Below are 21,966 nucleotides of genomic sequence, written 5' to 3'. Positions count from 1 at the left end.
GGCTTCCCTGGTGGCTCAGTGGTTGAGAGTCCGCCTGCCGATGCAGGGGACATGTGTTCGTGCCCCGGTCCGGGAGGATCCCACATGCCGCGGAGCGGCTGGGCCCGTGAGCCATGGCCGCTGAGCCTGCGCGTCCGGAGCCTGTGCTCCGCAACGGGAGAGGCCACAACAGTGAGAGGCCCGCGTACCGCACACACAAAAAAGATAACGTGTTTTGCTTTGGGAAGCACTAATTGTGGCTGACTCAATTCTCTAGAAGAGTTCTACAACACTAGTGGTGAACAGGAGTCCAGATCCTGGCTGGAGGACATGATTTCGGAATTGTGGAAGAAATGAGATAAACAATGCAGATTTTCAGATGCAAAAAATCTCAAAGAAGTTATCCTGCACAAGGCAGCTCTATAATAGTGGCAAAGAACCCAGTTGCTGCACAGCTCATTTATTTGTCAGTACTGACACAGCACATTGGAGGTAGTCGATACTGACTGACTGAATGTTGATTGATTTACAGCAACATGATGAAGATAGGGAAAACTAGTTAATATCTCTGCAGAGCAGGAAGATTTCTGGAAATTATCTACAAGACTATATATATATATGCATATATATATGTATATATGTATGAAAGTTAATAATAAAATATGGAAAACACCCAGTTTAAATACTTTAAACTCCTCAATCTGCACTCACTATAAACATTTGAAATTATAGGGCTTCCCTGGTGGTGCAGTGGTTAAGAATCCACCTGCCAATGTAGGGGGACACGGGTTTGAGCCCAGGTTGCGGAAGATCCCACATGCCGCGGAGCAACTAAGCCTGTGCACCATAACTACTGAGCCTGTGCTTTAGAGCCCGCGAGCCACAACTACTAAGCCCGCGAGCCACAACTACTGAGCCCGCGAGCCACAACTACTGAGCCCGCGAGCCACAACTACTGAAGCCTGCATACCTAGAGCCCGTGCTCTGCGACAAGAGAAGCCACTGCCATTAGAAGCCGGAGCACCGCAATGAAGAGTGGCACCCGCTTGCCACAACTAGAGAAAGCCCACGCACAGTAACGAAGACCCAGTGCAGCCAAAAATAAATAAATTAAATAAATAAAAACAAACAAAAATTTGAAATTATAGCTTTATTGAGATATAATTCACGTGCCAGACCTGTTTTTAAAAATCTGTTTAAAGTGTATAATTCAACAAGTTTTAGTATATTCTCAGATTTGAATCACCACAAATCATGTAATTTTATAATGTTTCTACCCCCAAAAAGAAACTTGTACCCATTATCAGTCACTCCCCATTTCTGGCCTATGATCCCACGTCCTCCCCACACACCCAGGCAACCACTAATCTATAATTTATCTCTATAGATTTGCCTATTCTGGACATTTCATGTAAATAGAATCATACAGCATGGGGTACAGGACTCATTTAATTGACAGCCATACTTGCAATTAATCCCTCAAACATGGCAAATGCAAACGTTTTAAATTACTTACACAATGAAGCGATCAAAGCATCAGAATCTGTGATGTTTCCTACCAAAGACAAGAAGACAAAAGGGCCTTCCTAGAGAGAAGAAAACGAAAACATGCTCTAATTTAGCATCACGACCACAGGATGGCACCACAGTGTGGCCAGCGTACCCTGCCCTGCCCCACACCACGCAGTCCCGGTGTGCGTGCGTGGGTTCCTGGAGCCTGGCTCCCTGACCTTGGAAATGGATATGTCCAAAGGGAATGTTTATGTAATAAATGTCAGTTTTCAATGATTGGCATTATAAAATCAGAGGTGTGCTCTGATGGGGAAAAAATAAGTTGAAGATTTTGCACAAGAAAAGAGCTTAAATGGTGTATTAAATAAGCTAAACTCTGGATTAATCCAGGGATTTTACACCATTGAGAAGTACCTCATAGTACTTCATTTTGTCTCACCTCAAAAAAATCCAAGATCTCTCTTAACAAAAGTGTCATTCAAATATCTATATCAGAGCTGAACTAGTTCTTTTTCCTGCACAAGGGCAAATTTAGGAAAATTAGAAATGCTTACAGGCTATATTTAAAATTTAAGGTAATGAAATAGCTGCAATTATACTTTGAACAAATTTTGTTCCTGGTCAATACAACCCTTCTCATTTGTTTTTTTACCAAAACAATCACTTATGTGACATCAAAATTGTGTCTCTGCCTAATCCCTAAGGTCACTTCTAGTACAACTTCTCAGAGGCAACCACATTTAACCATTTCTGTCTGTAGTTCTGGCAACTATTTTCATAACATGTAATATACTTATATTACTATTTCTTTAGACATTATCAACTGACAGCCCATCCTGAAAAATTACAGTATAATTTACACTGTTTCCCCTCCCTTCCCTTCTTCCAATTTTTGCTAGTAGGGGAGGAAAAACTTCCTTCTACCCTCTTAGGTTCTGTAGCTGGCCTAAGAATTAACCGACATAAACAGATTAAAAAGAAAAGCATACATATCTTATTTAATATTTTTACATGTACATGGGAGTCTTTGAAGGGAAAATGAAGACCTGAATAAGCTGTTAGGCCCCAAAACTTATAAGCCTTTTTACACAAAGAACAATAAACTGCAGGGATGTGACAAGACCAAGGGGCTTGAGCTGAGGACAGTAAATTGTGGGAAAGTGACTAGGAGATACATGGGGAGAAAGTAATGGAAGACAAGGGTTATTTTAGTAGGTTTATTTGTACAGGACCACTTCAGCACTGATGCCCAGTCCCCAGTGATAAGAATGTTCTTTTCTTCCTGGTAAAGAGAGAGCACCTTTCTCATGGGAAGTTCAAAGACCTGATTTTAGTTAGAAAGAGGGAGGTCAGAGAGCCCTTCCTGCATCTACAGTTTCTCAATTGTCTTCAGTTCAAAATAATCAATATGCCAAAGTGGTATATTTTGGAGTAGCATGTTCTGAATCCCTTTAATAGCTATATGAATTCTTTAAAAAATATATATATATTTATTTATTTATTTATTTTGGCTGTGCCGGGTCTTAGTTGTGGCATGCAGCATCTTTAGTTGTGGCATGCAGCATCTTTAGTTGTGGCTTGCGAACTCTTAGTTGTGGCATGAGGGATCTAGTTCTCTGACCAGGGACTGAACCCAGGCCCCCTGCATTGGGAGCTTGGAGTCTTACCCACTGGACCACCAGGGAAGTCCCTATATGAATTCTCTTTAATTCTTCTATTAGTTATCCAAATGTGTAACTTATGTAGTAAACTTTGGGGAATTCCCTGGCGGTCCAGTGGTTAGGACTCCTCACTTTCACTGCCAAAGATGTGGGTTCAGTCCCTGGTCAGGGAACTAAGATCCTGCAAGGTGCTTGATGTGGCCAAAAAAAAAAAAAAAAAAAAGTAAAACTTAAAGCCTCAGCTTACCCATTCATCAATGTTGTTCAGTATTTGGACTTCTTACAATATCAGACAAGCATGAGAACACCCATCATCCTCTCTCCCTCTCCGCCCCATTTCCAACTCACAACCTCTTCCACTTTGCTTGTATGTTGTTGCAATTGACTGCATTTCCATTCAAGCAACAGCATTTACAATATGGTGATTATGTAAACAGTGTTCACTGCAATGGGCCACAACTTCTTCCTCTACAAATCCAGTATTTTTGTCACTTAAGAAGAATGTGGCAAATGGAATATTTTTTCTTACACTCATACATTTCTCAAAATCAGGCTACATTTTATTTTATTTGTTTCAGGCTACATTTTAGTTTGCTTCATATCTGGGCCATGACTTTGTTATAAGATATTTTTGTTTATGCTACAGTTTGTAATTGCCTTTCTTTTTCTCTAATTGAGAGAAGAAACCTGACTTTCTCCCCATCTCATTAATACATCTTCCAGCTTCTTATCCACTCCAATCTTTGCTGAACAGAGGCTTTGAAGATGGTTTATCTTTTCTTGACATTCTGTAAGTTACTTAATTGCTAAGTGTGGTTTATTTCAGAGCATATGTAAAAATTATATTTCTTAAAGGAGATTTTAAAAAATTACATGTGAGATAAACAATGTTTTTAAACAAGAAGTACTCCCCATCCACTCTGCAACTCCTTATTTTCACCAATTGATCTCTTTATTTTTAGCAGAGCCATAGGAAATCCACACCACTTCCCTGGCATGACCTGGGAACTTTCTAGACAAAACACATCCACTGATTGGCCAGTAGGGGCCACAAGACTGAACTGAATTTGATCCTCTCTAGGCCTCAGTACATCTATCTGTGAGATGAAGGACTTCCCAAAATTAGATTGTTGATCTCTTCCTAAAACTAGATGTGACTTCCACTAGCAACCTCTTCAACTGGAGCCATCAGCAAACATGGACACAGACATCCAGTCTAGAATCTTTCCTCAGAAGCAATTCCCTGGGTAAGAGCAAGATGGAAACCTGGAATCTATAACATGCAGGGACCCAGGAGTGTATACCAAATTTGTTCCCTTTTATATCTACCTGTTGGAGTTCTACTCCTTTTTCAAATCCCAGCTCAAACCCTCCTTTTTCCAAGAAACCTTCCCAAACTTCCTGGTAAACATTAATTTCTCACTCTCCCTTGTTACTAAATTTGTGTTTCTGTAATCAACTGTCTGCTGGTGGTGGGTCTCCAGTCCCCATTAGATCATACATCTTAGGGGCCTGGGATGTTGTCTTCTCTGTCTTAGAATCCTCAAGAACCCAGGGTGATATTTTGTGTTCAGTGTCTGCTAACCTTGATTTAATGACAAGTCCACGTAATGAATTACTTAGAAAGAAAGGTGCCCTGTGGGGCTTTTAGAAGGCACTATATATTTCTTACTATATTACTGCTCTAAGTGTAAAGGCAGTATAGCATATAAAGTATAATGAACATATCCACCCTCCAAATGCTGATCAGATGTTACCTCCTCCAGGAAACAAGCCTTCACTAATTCTCTTGATAGGAGGTAGATGTCTTTCCTGAACAGAATCCTGCTTATTTGTCTCCTCAAAACCATCAGTTCTTTAGGGTAAGTCTTTGCCTGTGTCTCTGTATTCCAGATGCCTGACAGATGGGACATGCTAATAAATGCTTACTAAAAGAATAAGAAACAAAAGGAAGGGTAGAGGGAATGAGTTAAAAGAAAACAAAACGCAAACCCAATTTAATTAGAAAATGGGCAAAAGAAGAGACATTTTACCAAAGAGAATATACAGGTAGCAAATAAACATATGAAAAGATGTTCAACATTGTTAGCCATCAGGGAAATGCCAATTAAAACCACAATGAGAGGAATTCCCTGGTGGTGCAGTGGTTGAGAACCCGCCTGCCAATGCAGGGGATACGGGTTCGTGCCCCAGTCCGAGAAGATCCCACATGCTGTGGAGCAACTAAGCCTGTGCGCCACAAGTACTGAGCCTGCGTTCTAGAGCTCGTGAGCCACATCTACAGAGCCTGCATGCCACAACTACTGAAGCCCACGCACCTAGAGCCCGTGCTCCGCGACAAGAGAAGCAACCACGACGAAGAGTAGCCCCTGCTCGCCGCAACTAGTAAAAGCCCGCACGCAGCAACAAAGACCCAAAACAGCCAAAAATAAATAAATAAACCACAATGAGATATTACTATCTATCTGTCAGAATGTCTGAAATAAAAAATAGCGGCAGTACCAAATGCTGATGAGGATGTGGAGAAAATGGATCACTCATACGTTTCTGGTGGGATGAAAATGGAACAGCCTCCCTGGAAAACCTGAGTTTGGCAGGTTCTTAAAACTAACATGAAGGGCTTCCCTGGTGGCGCAGTGGTTGAGAGTCCGCCTGCCGATGCAGGGGACACGGGTTCGTGTCCCGGTCCGGGAGGATCCCACATGCCGCGGAGCAGCTGGGCCCGTGAGCCATGGCCGCTGAGCCTGCGCGTCTGGAGCCTGTGTTCCGCAACAGGAGAGGCCACAACAGTGACTGGCCGGGTACCGCAAAAAACAACAACAACAACAACAAAAACCCCCCAAAACTAACATGCAATTACCATATGATCTAGCAATTGCACTCGGGCATTTATCCCAGAAAAATAAAAACTTATGTTCACACAAAAACATGTACACAAATGTTGATAGTAGCTTTTTTGGTAATAGCTAAAAACCAAATGCACTTCAAAAGGTATATGGTTAAATAGACCATGGTACATTTATACCTTGGACTACTCCCCAGCAATAAGAAAGAACCAGCTAGTGACACATTCAATACCTTGGATGGATCTCCAGGGAATCATGCTGAGTGAAAAAGTCAACCCCGAAAGGTTACATACTCTATAATTCCATTTATATCACACTTTTTGAAATGATAACGGAGGACATATTAGTGGTTTCCAGGGTTAAGGGGTGGAGGGAGGGGAAGTGCAGGTAGTTACAAAAGAAAAACACTAGGGATCTTCATGGTGTTGGAACTGTTCAGTATCTGACTGTTGTGGTTGAATACACAAGCCTACCAGGTCAGTACAATGGTGTAGAACTTAACACACACACACATGCACAAGTGCAAGCAAAACTAAGGAAATCTGGTTAAGGTCAGTGGATTGTCAACGTCAGTGTCCTGGTTGTGATATTATACTATAGTTTTGAAAACACGTTACCATTGGAGGAAACTGGACAAAGTGCACAAGGGATCTCTGTTACTTTTTTTTTTCTTTTTCCTGCGGTACGCGGGCCTCTCACTGCTGTGGCCTCTCCCGTTGCGGAGCGCAGGCTCCGGACGCGCAGGCGCAGCGGCCATGGCTCACGGGCCCAGCCGCTCCGCGGCACGTGGGATCTTCCCGGACCGGGGCACGAACCCGTGTCCCCTGCATCGGCAGGTGGGCTCCCAACCACTGCGCCACCAGGGAAGCCCATCTGTTACTTTTTAACAACTGTACGTCAATCTCTAAATTGACCATAAAGTCAATTATTTCTAAAAAAAACTTTATTAAAAAAACCAAGACAGGTAGAAAGAGAGACATGGAAGAAAGAGTAACATTACTAATTAATAACATTAAACAAAATCGTCAGGACTTTTTTTTTTTAGAGTAAGCTGGGCCCTGGCCTCAGACAGCTTGTTATCTAGTTGTGTTACACCGACATTCTGCTCAATAACGATTGGAGGGAGATGAGGGAGCGGTGGCTGGGACCGTAAGGGAAGACTTCCAGGAGGAAGCGGGCCTCTAGGCCTGTGTACAAGATGCTCTTCCACCTAGAGTACACGTGCCTGGCTTCCCCCCCCGCCCCGCTGCAAAATGTATGTGAATATTATGGGTTTTAAAAATCACGGTAAAACATACATAACATAAAATTTACCATTTTACCCCTTTTAAGTGTTAAGTATTCAATTCAGTGGCATTAAGTACGTTCACACTATTGTGCAACCATCACCATCATCCAACCCCAGAGCTGCCTCATCTTCCCAAACTGAAACCCTGTCCCCATTAAACACTGACTTCCCACTCCGTCTTCCCCCACAGCCGCCGGTGGCCACCATTCTACCTCTGCCTCTAGGACTCTCACTACTCTAGGTCCCTCATTTGTCTTTTGTGTCTGACATTTCACTCAGGATAATATCCTCGAGGTACGTGCATGTTGCAGTACGTGTCACAATTTCATGTCTTTTTCAGACTGAATAATATTCTATTGTATGTATACACCACACTTTGTTTATCTAGTCATCTGCTGATGAACATCTAGTAGGTTGTTTCTACCTTTCGGCTACCAGGAATAAGCTGCTATGAATACTGCTGTGCAAGTATCCGTTTGAGTCCCTAGTTTCAGTTCCTTTGGGTATTTAGGTAGAAGTCGAATTGTTGGATCATATGGTAATTCTATGTTTTACATTTTTTAAAAAAATTTGACCTTTAAGCAAGTTGAGAAGCCTCTCCCCTGATTTACCCACCAGTCTTAGCTCCCTCCCTCCCTTCCCCCAAGAGTCCCCCAATAAAGCCCATGTCCATGGGAAAAAAATTTGACCTTTAAAAATTTTTGTAAATTTTTAATGTATTTTATTTAGTTTTTGGCCACGTGGCATTTGAGATCTTAGTTCCTCGACCAGGGATCAAACCTGTGCCCCCTGCAGTGGAAGCGCGGAGTCTTAACCGCTGGACCACCAGGGAAGTTCCTGTTTTACTTTTTGAGGAACCCTCATGCTATCTTCCACAGTGGCTGCACCATTTTGCATTCCCAACAGCAGTACAATAGAGTTCCAAATTTCTCCACATCCTTGCCAACACTCGTTATTTTCCTTTGCTGTTGCTGTTTTTTTATAATAGACATCCTGCTGGGTGTAAAGTGGTATGTCATTGTGGTTTTTTGTTTTTGTTTTTGTTTTTTGGTTTTTTTTGTGGTACGCGGGCCTCTCACTGCTGTGGCCTCTCCCGTTGCGGAGCACAGGCTCCGGACGCGCAGGCTCAGCAGCCATGGCTCACAGGCCCAGCCGGTCCGCGGCATGTGGGATCTTCCCGGACCGGGGCACGAACCCGTGTCCCCTGCATTGGCAGGCGGATTCTCAACCACTGCGCCACCAGGGAAGCCCGTCATTGTGGTTTTGATTTGCATTTCCCTAATGACTACTGATCTTACGGCTTATTGGCCATTTGTATTATCTTCTTTGGAGAAATGTCTGTTCAAATCTTTTGCCCATTTCTGAACTGTTTCTTTGTTGTTAAGAATATAAATGTTTTTCAGTGGAGAGATCACCACTTGGTACTTGAACTTGATGGGCTAGACTGCCCCCATGGGCATGATTAACCAATTATTCTGCTAAAGTCAAAGCATTTGGCAGAGCAGAGTAGGGGCCACTATCAAAGGGCAAGATCTGCCAGTCCATCATGGGGAGCAAGGGGTCTGCAGTGAATCTTGAGTGCCTTTACTCTCTTGTCACCTGATAAACTCCTCTGCAGTTTTTATTTACTTATTTTTAATTCATTCATTAATTAATTTATTTTTGGCTGCACTGGGTCTTTGTTGCTGTGCACAGGCTTTTCTCTAGTTGCAGCAAGCAGGGGCTACTCTTCGTTGCAGTGCATGGGCTTCTCATTGCGGTGGCTTCTCTTGTTGCAGAGCATGGGCTCTAGGCGCGTGGGCTTCAGTAGTTGTGGCACGTGGGCTCAGTAGTTGTGGCTCGTGGGCTCTAGAGCGCAGGCTCAGTAGTTGTGGCGCACGGTCTTAGTTGCTCGGTGGCGTGTAGAATCTTCCCAGACCAGGGCTTGAAGCCGTGTCACCTGCATTGGCAGGCGGATTCTTAACCACTGTGCCACCAGGGAAGCCCACCTCTGCAGTCTTTAAAACCCCAGTGACTTCTCTCCACTGTGCTACCTCTTGACCTGGACACAATTCTACCACTCACTTACCAGATTGCACGATAATGGTTTATTTTTCTGTCCGTTTCTCCTTCTAGCAAAGCTTAACTGCAGGACCAGGTGTTGATTAATGCAATCTACCTGGAATACATGGATGGTGAGCTTTCACAGACAATCCTAGGCTGAATCTGCAAACTTTGTACAGCTATCCTTAAATCATGCAGAATTGTCCGGGTCTCCTAATTTCTCTGTCTGCAGTTTTTTCTTAGCTGTAACAGAGATGAAATGGATCCAGACACACGGTTTTCAAAGGTCTTTGGGTAAAACATTCACTATATGGAGAAAATGCTCTTGTGTGAAAGGAGAAATAGGACGGCCGCAGACTTGGGGCAGTCCGGTGGGTCAGTGTAGACCTGGATGGTGCGATGGGTCTTCACAGGAACCCTGCCCTTGTGCTTTATGTAAAAAGGGCGCCGAACAGATGCACACACACTTGGCTTTCCTTCATAACATAGGCCATGTACCGTTAGCATTAGCAACTACTTGATTCTTCCCCTAAAACAACTCTAAGGGCTTCTCACCCTTCCCTACACCATCAAGTCCTGGTATGTCGCACCACAGGAAGGACATTCAATTTAAAGCCAGGAAAAGAACAAAGTGAAAAGGGGTAAGGTGTCAATATCAGGGTTCCAGGGAACTGATGTTCCATCTCTGGAAGGTTCTGTGATTCTAGGCTTGGTCTGATCTTATCCTATAAGGAACTCACCATGAGAAACGTAAATTGACAAACACAGGCCCACCACTATCTGCTGCTGAATCTCCACCAGTAGTAGAGACTCAATGTAAAACTGAGCAAATCAGGGGCACAAGGCAGCGGTCCAGCTTCAGAATGAGACCAGCTCTTATGAGCCTAAGGATTCTTTGGGGGCTTCTGAACCAGATCTGTTCTAACCAAACAGGCCTGAGACAGAAGTCACTGGAAACATTAGTTGCAATTTGCCAAGAGCCAAAATTATCTGTAGAATTCTAGAGAATGGAAACAGACTTAGTTCCTCCCATGAATTCACATTTTATATCAAATGAGCCATAACGCACTTTTTCTTCCCCCTTAAAATTATTTCTAGGCTCTGGAACATGAAGTTTATATTAACTTGCAAAATAAACTTGGAAGGTTATCAGCTCCAAAAGTCTTTAATCATAGTGTTTGGTTAAGAACTAGCCAACCAGAACTAAAATTCATGCTTGAGCTCAACTGCTACCTGGAGATTTTAAGGATCAGATGAAAGGAGATTGGTAAGCAGCAAAGGCCGTCGGTAGGGTGCTGCTATAACTGGGAGGTAGGGCTTGAACCGGTGTACGGGGGAGAGCCCTGTGCTGCACGCTGGAGAGCTGGGTGAGCTTGAGCAAAAACAAGGACAGTAGATTTTATTTCTTCCAGTCCCTGCTACCTTGACCTCGCTGAGCTTCAATTCCCTAATCAACATAAAGGAACAGAGTAAAGCTCTCAACAGATGCTTGATGTATGAATGAAAGAGTAATGAGCAGAGTTCGAGTAGATCTCCATCTTCACCTTTTCGGAGTATCTCTCACTGACTGGAAGCCCTGAGAGCCGCACTCGCGCCACTGACCTCACTGGTGAGGCCGATGAGCAGCGGCCTGTGTGGAGTGCCTGTCAGGAGGGGTCAGGTGTGCAGGGAGGGGCCCCAGGGAGGACTGTGGGGTCAGAGCCCGTTTAAGCCCCAGCCTCTCCAGTGGGAACGGGCTGTGCGTCCTACACCTGCCAGTGCTCATCAGCCCTGGGAAGAGCAAGCTCGAGGCGACCTCCAGGGTAGATTCCCTGAATGACTGGCTGGGCATGAGGGTGTCCTCCAGAATTCCTGTGCTGTTACTGTAGTAATTCCTACCGTGGTCTGAGAGGCAGACACCTGTGCCCTAAGAAGCACAACGTGAATTTTCAGAGATAGGCTTACTCAGGACATCGGAGCAAAATGATAGGAGGTCTGGATTCCCTTTAAAGTACTTCAGCAATAACAAAAGAAAAAGGGGGAGGGAGGGAGAAGAAGAAAAAGCAAGTGCAGCAAAATTTGAAAACGCCAAACCTATTCATTACACTATTCTCTCTACATCTGTGAATGTTTGAAATTTTTCACGGTAAAACTTAATTTTAAAAAGATATACAGCACTTTGTCAAAAAAAGAACTGTTGTCCCTTGCGTTTCTGGACTCCTGACTCAGGACCCCGTGGTCCCAGAGGCCCTCGGCCTTCACGCTTCTAACACACAAGAGGGGCCCCCGGACCACGGTCAGGAGCACGTGGGACTCCACAGCCTGAGCCTCAGCTCTCCCAGGATCCCCTCTAGACCCCAAGCAGCCTGGGTGTTGGGTCTGGATCAGCCGGGGCTGGCACAGCTGAGGTGAAACCAGATGAGGGGTGCAGCACAGAAGTAAGCCGTTTGCTATCCTTTTCCCCTTCGGATGCGCTTTAATATCAAACAAACCGGTGTTTCAACAGTCACTGCTATGAGTCTCCAGATTACTCCAGCCTCAATAAACCACAGGGCAAACCTGCTCACCTTTTGCCAGCCCCACAGTGTCCTACACACACACAGACACATGCACGCGGACACACGGACACTTGCATAAAAGGGATAAAAAGTAAGGAGAGCCAATGGTCATGACCAAAAAAAGAAAGGGGAAAAAGGTCTCACTATTCACACTCCGTTTTCAAATTACCTATGCCCTTCTGGTGAACGACCAGCCATCAAAATGCCAGCCCTGGCGTCCTGGCTCTGGGTGACATGCTGAGAGAATTCTCTCTTGTAGTCCAGCTAAGTCTGCAGAGAAGCTGAGAAGGGTGGGCTTTTGCTCACGCTGATAAGGGCTCTTTTCCTCTCACAGCTCACCTGTCCTATCCAATGTCGGAGCTCCCAATACCCACGCATGCTAACTTTCCATCAGATTTTTCTTTACTCTTCTGACATCCCTTCTGGTGGTGTACATTTACTATTTTAACTAGTAAAAATTATTAAAGGGATACATGCTGAAAGTTAAAAAAAAATTACGGAAGGCTATAAAGTGAAAGGTAAAAGTCTCTCTCCGGACACCCCCTGATCTCCTGATCTCATCCTCCTGAGATACCACTGTTGAGTTCCACAGTAGCCTTCAAGAAATTTTTCATGTATATGTTATTATGTAGCTACAAATACTTAAAATACTTTCTCCCTGTTGCCAACAAAATCAGCTTAAAAGCTAAAATGTATCATAGCAAATAAATTAAGTAACAGAGGTCAGTCTCATTTTTCACTTAAGGTATTCCAGACACATAATTCTAACAACGGATTTTATAGACTTTAAGACAGTTACAAGTCAAAGCTCAGATTTAAAAAAAAAAGTGCTTGAGCTGGGCAAGCTTCTACTATCTATAATTCAATGACCATTTTGTAGATAATGCTCAGTTTACTCATTTCACCCTTAAAGAAAAATTTAGCAGCAAAAAGGCTTTATAGAAATAAAAGAGAATATACATTTTCTGTTTTGTAATTTGTGTTTGTATTTGTAAAGGCTGAATTTATACTTAAATATATTTGCAAGTTTTTTTTTTAAGTGCGTTTGGATGAAGAACCAGAAAAACAGTGCAACGTGCATTAAGAGTGGGAGAAAAAATTGGAATAAGAATAGAATCAGTACATAAATCCTGTCAAAATTTATTAGCATTTTCTGATCTGACTCACAAAATCTCAGTCTAATCAGGCTTGATTTTTCCATGTCATGGCAACAGCATACATCATTGTTTCTGGAAGGATCAGCTGCTTCAGCCTCCTACAGTACCTCAATGACAAGGCTTTAGTGACTTCATAAATATATGCCGCCCAGCTGTCATCCACTTAATGAGATGACGACTTCCATTTGACGGAACCTGTCCTAGCAGATGGGCTGTCGCCTGACATTAACAATGGACCATGCTGGCCCTTTTGTGTACTTCAGGAATCATACAGCCACACAAGTCCTATTGTTCCTACAACATAGCAGCTTAGTGTTTGATTTAGGACTTAAAGAATATTTCTCCCGTTTTAAGAATATACCCTTCTCTGCTGAGGCCGTTGTTAACTTCTTAGATTAGAGATTTGAAACCTTCCAAGGCTCATCTTAATTGGACATGTGTATTACCACATAATTACATAGGGATGGGATGAAAATTAAAAGTTAATCCAACTAAAGGGTATGGCGAGGAGGGGTCACAAAAGGGACAGAGGAAGAATTAACATTTACTGAACTCTGCTAAACGCCAGGCACTGTGGTGGCGCCCTACATCCTTGCTATTCAAATGTGGTCCACAAACCGCAGCATGAGCACCTCCTGGGAGCTTGTGACAAATGCAGAATCCCAGACCCTATCCCAGACCTATGGGGTCAGAATCTACATTATAAAAAGATCCCCAGGTGATTACGATGCACAGTCAAGTTTGAGAAGCACGGCCCTGAATTACAAAGCTTTATTTAATCCTATAACAACCATTTGAAGAAAATATTATTTCCATACTTTATAGACATGGCCCCCAAATTCGTGTTGAAATCTTTCCCCCAAAGATGATGGTATTAGGAGGTGCTTTAGCCTTGAGGGTGGAGCCACCAAGAATGGGATCAATGCCTTATAAAAGAGGCTCCTGAGAGACCCCTAGTCGCATCCACCCAGGTGCCAGCTATGAACCAGGAAGCAGGTTCTCACCTGACCATGCTGGTGTCCTGATCTCAGACCTCCAGCCTTCAGAACTGTGAGAAATAAACTTCTGTTGTTTATAAGCCACCCAGTCTGTGGTATTTTGTTATAGCAGCCTGAAAGGATTAACACAATAAGGAAACCAAGACAGAAAAAAGTCCTTTCTTCCTTTTTTTTTAAACATATATATATATATATATATATATATATATATATATATATATTTTTTTTTTTTTTTTTTTTTTTTTTTTCCGGTACGCGGGCCTCTCACTGTGGTGGCCTCTCCCGTTGCGGGGCACAGGCTCCGGACGCGCAGGCTCAGCGGCCATGGATCACGGGCCCAGCCGCTCCGCGGCATGTGGGATCTTCCCGGACCAGGGCACGAACCCGCGTCCCCTGCATCGGCAGGCGGACTTTCAACCACTGCGCCACCAGGGAAGCCCTTTAAACATATATTTTGCTTTTCATTCCTCTTTGCTGCCAAAAGGGTTTAATGCAAAATACGAGTCTTAGCAAACAATGAAATAAATAGTTGTACATTTTTACTATGCAATAAAGGGCGAAACCACTGTAGTAAGAATCTTGACTTTTCTGTACATGCTCTGCAAAGACTCCTCAGCCTGTACTTCTCATGCACATATATTCCATAATGCATATATAGTCCTTCCTTCCCCTCCGCATGACAGAAACGGTTTTCAGCAGGGAAAGGGGTGCTGCCCAGGGTCTCACAGGTGGGAATTGGCTGGGCCAGCTGCACCAGCACATCGTTGGACCCCAAAGTCCATACTCTTCCCACCTGCCCCCTCTGCCCCAGGCTTCTTGAATAACAGTCAGACCTCCTCTGTAACAGCCCTGCGTAACCAGCACCGCCTCTGAAAGGCAGCCTGTGGCGTGTGTGAGGGTGAATGACAGGACAGAGAAGCGCCAGGAAACCATGTCGTGAGAAGCCGTGGAGCTGTTTCACAGACACAGGATTCAACTTCCCTTTGGGTTACACAAGAGGGCACAAGTAGGACACTAGAAGTAGAAGTCATAAGGAGGCTAATTTTAGCTCAACATAAGGAAACATTTTCTTGTAGCTAGAGGTATTCTATTTTGGAAAGACGGCACTGACAAAAGTTTTCAAGCAAAGGGTGGATGACCCAACATCTGTCTGGACTATTAGTAAAATTCCTATACAAGGGGGAAGCTGGCCTATTTGGCTCCTAAAGGCCCTTGCTCGACTATGGCGGCTTTCTCACTTTCCACACACAGTACTGGGCATTCCTTTATTTTATTTTATTTTATTAATATATTTTGGCCACGGGACATATGGGATCTTAGTTCCTTGAATGGGGATTGAACCCGCATCCCCTGCACGGGAAGTGCAGAGTCTTAACCACTGGACCGCCAGGGAAGCCCCTGTGTGCTCCTTTAGATGTGTGGGTCACCATGCATGCTGTGCCCAGCGTGACTCCACCCCCAGTTCCCATGGGCCGGACCATGTTCTACGCTGTGACAGCCACTCCTTTGGCTGTAGGTGATTGGATCAGAGGATCAGGAGGGACAAGGAGGAAGACAATGCATAGGCTGGAGCCTGGCCTACAAAGCAGCCTGTCCAAAATGCCACGCTCAAACACAGATGAGCTGGGCTCGTGAAATTCTTACTCTCTGGAACACAAATTCAGAAACAGGGAATGAAGCCAATCAGATTCTGAAAACTAATATGTAGGAGAGGTTAGGAGAGGCCAGGAGGGGCCAAGAACACATCAACATTATGAATGAACTCAAGTTACCAGGAAACGTGGTGTATTAGTTTGGTTGGGCTGCCACAAAAAAGTACCACAAACTGGGTGGCTTAAAACCCACAAATACTTATCGTCTCACAGTTCCGGAGGCTGCATGTCCAGGATGAAGGTGTCAGCAGGGTTGGTTTCTTCTGAGGGCTGCAAGGGAGACTCTGTTCTATGCCCCTCTTTCTACACCTTCTAGGGGCTTGATGGCAAACTCTGGCATTCCTTGGCTTGTAGAAGCATCACTCTGATCTATGCCTTCATGTTCACATAGTGTTCTCCCTGTCTGTATGTCCCTACATCCAAATTCCCCCCTTTTATAAAGAGACCAGTCGTTATTAGGTGAGGAACCATGCTAATGACCTCATTTTTTTCCTAATGACTTCATTTTAAGTTAATTACACCTGTAAAGACCAGATCTCTAAATAGGGCCACATTCTGAGGTCATGGGGGTTAGGACCCCAACATGGGATTTTTTTTTGGTAAGGGACACAATTCAACCCATATTCAACCCACATGGATCTGGATAGAGGCTGGACTTTCCAGCCTCAAGAACATGAGAAATAAATGTCTGATGTTTAAGCCACCCAGTCGGTGATATTTTTGTTATATCAACCCTAGCAGACTAAGACACTAAATGCTGGTGAGAAGGTGGATTAACTGGAATGCTCAAGTATTGCTGGTGGGAATGGAAAATGGTACAGCCACTTTGGAAAACAGTTTGGCAGTTTCTACTCTAGTTAAAGAACCCCACTCGTCAGCATTTACACAGGAGAAATAATATATATGCCCACACAAAGACTTAGAAGTAGATACCCACAGCTGCATTATTTATAACAGCCAAAAACTAGAAACCACCCAAATGTTAACTGGTAAATGGATACATAAATTGGGATATAGCCATATAATGGGATACTAGTCAGCAGATCATGCTAAATGAAAGACTACATACTGTATGATTTCATTTACATGAAATTCTAGAAATGGCAAAACTTTAGTGACAATAAATCAGATTAGTGTTTCCTGGGGCCAGAGGTCAGGGCTGGGATCATCTACAAAGGGGCATAAGAAGACTTTCAAAAAGTGATGAAAATGTTCTATACTGTTACTGTGATGGTGGTTGGTTGCATAACTCTACACGAATTCATCATACTGTATACAAAATGGGTGAATTTTATTGTATATAAATTATAACTCAATAAAGCTGGAGGGGGAAAAAGAGAATTTAGAAAAGTGGCTGGTTACTATATAGATATAGATATAACCCAGTAGTTTTCACTTATCACAATGGTCTGTTAGAATACAAAGGAGAAAAATCTCATAGTAGCAATAAAAATATAAAATATTTAGAAGTAAATTTTAAGAGACTATAACAGAAGATTTATTTAAACAAACTGAGATCCACTCAATTCTTAGAAGAGACTCAGTATTGCAAAGATATCATTTAATCTTAAATTAATCTATACATTTAAGAAAATCCCAAATCAAAATACCAAATTTTAGAACTTGGCAAAATGAATCTAAAGTTCATCTGGAAGGATATAGAGTAACGTGTTTGAAAAAGGGTGATGAGTTCGCTTCGTTGGCTATTCAAAAGCACCATAGGGGCTTCCCTGGTGGCGCAGTGGTTAAGAATCCACCTGCCAACGCAGGGGACACGGGTTTGAGCCTTGTTCTGAGAAGATCCCACCTGCCGCAGAGCAACTAAGCCTGTGCACCATAACTACTGAGCCCATGCACCACACTACTGAGCCTGAGTTCTAGAGCCCACAAGCCACAACTACGGAAGCCCTCACGCCTAGAGCCTGTGCTCTGCAATAAGAGAAGCCACCGCAATGAGAAGCTCACGCACTGCAACAAAGAGTAGCCCCAGCTCGCCGCAACTACAGAAAGCCCGCGTGCAACAACGAAGACCCAAGGCAGCCAAAAATAAAAATAAGTAAATTTTTAAAATAAATAAAGGGCTTCCCTGGTGGCGCAGCGGTTGAGAATCTGCCTGCCAACGCAGGGGACACGGGTTCGAGCCCTGGTCTGGGAGGATCCCACCTGCCGCGGAGCAACTAGCCCCGTGAGCCACAATACTGAGCCTGCGCGTCTGGAGCCTGTGCTCCGCAAAGAGAGGCCGCGATAGTGAGAAGCCTGCACACCACGATGAAGAGTGGCCCCTGCTCGCCACAACTAGAGGAAAAGCCCTTGCACAGAAACAAAGACCCAACACAGCAAAAATAAATAAATAAATAAATAAAAACCTGAACTCTTCAGCAAGGTACACAGGATCTTTTAAATAAATAAATAAATAAAAAGCACTAATGCTAAAATAGTAAGAAACAGAACTGAAACCAAAAGATTCATAAAATAAAATTAAATTTAAAAATCCCAAACATATCTATGCATATAAAAGATTTTAGCATATGATAAAAATGGAATTTCAAGTAAGTGGAGAAAGAATGGATTATTCAATAAATGAAGTTGAGATACTTTCTTGCTCCCCCCCGAGAAAAGTGTATAATAAAATGTAAAATTATACATTTATAATTTAAATGTAAAATTATTTGCGCTAACATGTCTATCTCTTTCAGATCAATAAGGAAAAGGTGAACAGCCTCATAGGAAAACAGGCTATAGGGAATTCCCTGGCAGTCCAGTGGTTAGGACTCCATGTTTTCACTGCTGAAGGGCCAGGGTTCGATCCCTGGTCAGGGAACTAAGATCCCACAAGCTGCACAGCGTGGCCACAAGAAAAAGAAAAAGAAAAAGAAAAACAGGGTATAGGAGGTGGACCCAGGACTCAGCCCCAGATTCCTGTCCCGTAGCCTGGTACAGAACAGCAGGTCTTACATTTTCAATGCCTTCTGGCCATTTCCCCTCAACCACACCCCCAGCCCCAGATTCACAGTTCTAAAATCCGACTTTGACTTTCCTGTCTTTGTTAACGTTATCAACATTATCCATGTCGGCCAGGTTCTAAACCCCAAGATCATCTCCACCCACAATGTAAAAGGGGTCACTTTGACTTAGAAAATTCTCCCCTGCAAAGTCTCTCGTATTTATCTTTCCTCCCCATTTTAACTTCCACCATCACCTTAGCTCAGGTCTTTCTTCTCACTCCTAAAATACTGCAATTGCTTTTAGCTGATCTTCTCGCCCCTGAACTGTCCTTTCCAATCCACCCTGCACCTGTTGGGAGACAACTCTCCTTGACTATCTCCTAGTCCTGCACTGTCTGGGATGTCTGAGCACAGGCATTTACAGATAATTTAAGAATATTTATGTAAGGAGACATTCCAGGGAAGTAGAGCTTAGAGACATCTCCCTCCTGAGAAAAAGACCTCGCCTCCTCTTCCCCAGAGAAGATTTGTTTTCATGCCTGAGTAAAGATACAGTCTCTCTCCAGAGAGAAGTACGAGCAGGTCACCAGCAGCTCCATATAAGAAGGGAGCCTAATTTGGGGGTTTTCTCCTGTAATGCACCCCCAGCATGCACAGGTATCATATGGCCCTCACTGTATTGCCCTGTGGAGCTTGGGGAATCAACCAGGCTAACTTGTTCAACTTGAAAGAAGGGTAAAATCTCAGACCCCTTACAGTTTGACTTAACACACCACCACCAAACTATCTTTTTTTTTTTTTTTGCGGTACGCGGGCCTCTCACTGTTGTGGCCTCTCCCGTTGCGGAGCACAGGCTCCGGACGCGCAGGCTCAGCGGCCATGGCTCACGAGGCCCAGCCGCTCCGCGGCATGTGGGATCCTCCCAGACCGGGGCACGAACCCGCGTCCCCTGCATCGGCAGGCGGACTCTCAACCACTGCGCCACCAGGGAAGCCCCAAACTACCTTTTGAAAGATCTACTTTGGCCATACTTCCTTGCTTGAAACCCTTCAATGGCTTCCTACCACAGAATAAAACTCCAAGTCTTACCTGTCATTCAAGTTCCCTTTCCTGCCTGTCCTCCCACTTTATACAAGGGACTTGAGAATTTGAGGATTTTTGTATCCCCAGGGGTCATGGAAGCAACCTACCATGTATACCAAAGGAGGATTATAGTATTGAGAAAGAAAGAGAAAGCAAAGTTTTCAATAATCATCTAGGTCTGTAGATGTTTGTCAGTGGGAGAGATGTTGCTGGAATCTTACCCTATGTAAATCTTGTGCTCTAATCAATCTGGACTTCCAGACGTTTCCCAAACATAGGAGTATACATCCTGCTTCCAGGCTCTGGCCATGCCTAGAATTGCTACACTTAGATCGCAGATGAGCGAAAACCCATGAAGCACCAGTGCAAGAAATGCCTGTCGCCGACTTTTGAGAGATGGTGAGTCATGCCATTGATTTCCTCACGTATGTCACCATGGCTCCTACCAGATGGGAGACGAATCAGACCTTCATCTTGGCCATAACTGACTAAACTGAAGGTCAGTTCTGCAGCCCCTAATAACCACAGTCTGGCTGGACATCTGGGAGGTGAACTACCTCTGGGAATGCTTGGCCTGAAACTGTCCAATAGGGGAGCTCTGCATTTGATGGTGGCCAACAAACCCAAACATCTCCTCTATTTGAGAAGTAAAGGCAAAAGGGGTGAGGAGAGGCAGCTCAGGTTCTACTGGGAACAAGTGAGTTGTGGTTTCAGATCTCCTCCAGCCTCTACATTCCAATCTTAGCTCCTGCCACATTTCTAGGTATTCTTGCAACGAACTCCCAATTATCCCAAAAATAATACGGACATGCATTAGTCTTGCAGGCCTCAACCACTTAGTCAAGTGCCTTCTCACCAATCTCTAAGACTTGTGTACCAAGATGCTGGTTGAAACAGTGTGTAAATAGTAAATTTAACCAGCCAATATTAACGGGTCTGGTTTTTTTTTGTTGTTGTTGTTTTTGCGGTACACGGGCCTCTCACTGCTGTGGCCTCTCCCGTTGCAGAGCACAGGCTCCGGACGCGCAGGCTCAGCGGCCATGGCTAACGGGCCCAGCCGCTCCGCGCACGTGGGATCCTCCCGGACCGGGGCACGAACCCGTGTCCCCTGCATCGGCAGGCAGACTCTCAACCACTGTGCCACCAGGGAAGCCCCAACGGGCCTGTTTTTATTTATCATATTTCTTCATCAATTGTAAGATATATCCCAATCTCAGCGACATAAAATATCAACAAAAGAAGCCACAGTGGTTATGTCATTCATTGTTGCAACATGTGAAAAAATGTGCATTTTAGAATTAAAGAACTAAGATATGGTGCATTCAAACAGTGGGATGTTTTGCAGCTGGGACAGGTAAATGGCACAAGATGGGGTGGTGGGTGGGGGCAGGGAGGCATTTCCTTCAGAACAAGGAGGGGGGAGAGTGGAGCAATGATTCCACCCATGGGGCTACACCTCAAGTTGCCACAAATGGAGATGTGTGTAGTGCTACCTGTCACAGTCTGTGCATGAAAAGTAGAATTAATTTTAAACCAGGTGGTAGACATATGTGTATATGTTTTAGTGTTTTTATAACTTTTTTGTGTGTCTAAAATAGAATACTCTCAAGTGGGCCTAGCAACCTGTTTTACTGCCCCTGTTCTTTGGGACACCTTGTGTTCAGTGACAGCTTAAAAATCAATTCTATCAATAAAGGAGTTAAGGGAAGTATTTACTGTCTGTTATCTCCACAAGCTGACTATTAGGAAAGAAGGAATTTCATCATTCCAGCAACATCTGGTATGTACACATATCCAACAGATAAACATCTATAGCCCTAGATGATTATCCAAAACTTTGCTTTCTCTTTCTTTCTCAACACTCCATCTCTCCCTCAGTAGCCTCAGGTGGATTGCTTCCAGGACCCCTGGGGATACCAAAATCCGCAAATGCTCCAGTCCCTTAGGTAAAAATGGAGTAGTATTTGCATAGAACCTGACATCCTCCCTTATATTTTAACTCATCTCTAGCTTACCTTTAATGCCTCACACAATGGAAACGCTATGTAAATAGCTACGGGGAAGTAGGTTGTGAGGGTGGCAAATTCAAGTTTTGCTTTTTGGAAATTTCTGGAATTTTTTTTTCTTTCTGGTATTTTCTATTCTCCACTGGTTGAATCCGCAGCTGCCGAGGAGGATGGACTGTATAGACTCTGGCTTCACATTAGCTATAGGTTTGCCTAGATTTAAGCAAGGTCAAATGTGCAAAAAAAGATATTGTGGCAT

General features: G+C 43.9%; 1 protein-coding gene across 9 annotated transcripts in view; it reads right to left on the bottom strand.

Moving 5' to 3' along the window:
• The window catches only part of EBPL (EBP like), a 66,353-nt gene that overhangs the window by 43,357 nt on the left and 1,030 nt on the right, over positions 1-21,966 (bottom strand). For all 9 annotated transcript variants that reach the window (XR_010837136.1, XR_010837137.1, XR_009331706.2 and 6 more), the window contains exon 2: positions 1,496-1,565. Coding sequence is in view for 6 of the 9 variants with exons in the window: in XM_067016307.1 (XP_066872408.1) it covers positions 1,496-1,565 (70 nt within the window). In the remaining 3 variants the exon portion in view is untranslated. The remainder of the gene's footprint in view (positions 1-1,495; positions 1,566-21,966) is intronic.

This window comes from Kogia breviceps, chromosome 16 (genome assembly GCF_026419965.1).
Source record: "Kogia breviceps isolate mKogBre1 chromosome 16, mKogBre1 haplotype 1, whole genome shotgun sequence".
Classification (NCBI taxonomy): Eukaryota; Metazoa; Chordata; class Mammalia; order Artiodactyla; family Physeteridae; genus Kogia; species Kogia breviceps.
The sequence above is the reverse complement of the archived record's forward strand: the minus strand, read 5'-3'. Positions and strand labels throughout refer to the sequence as shown.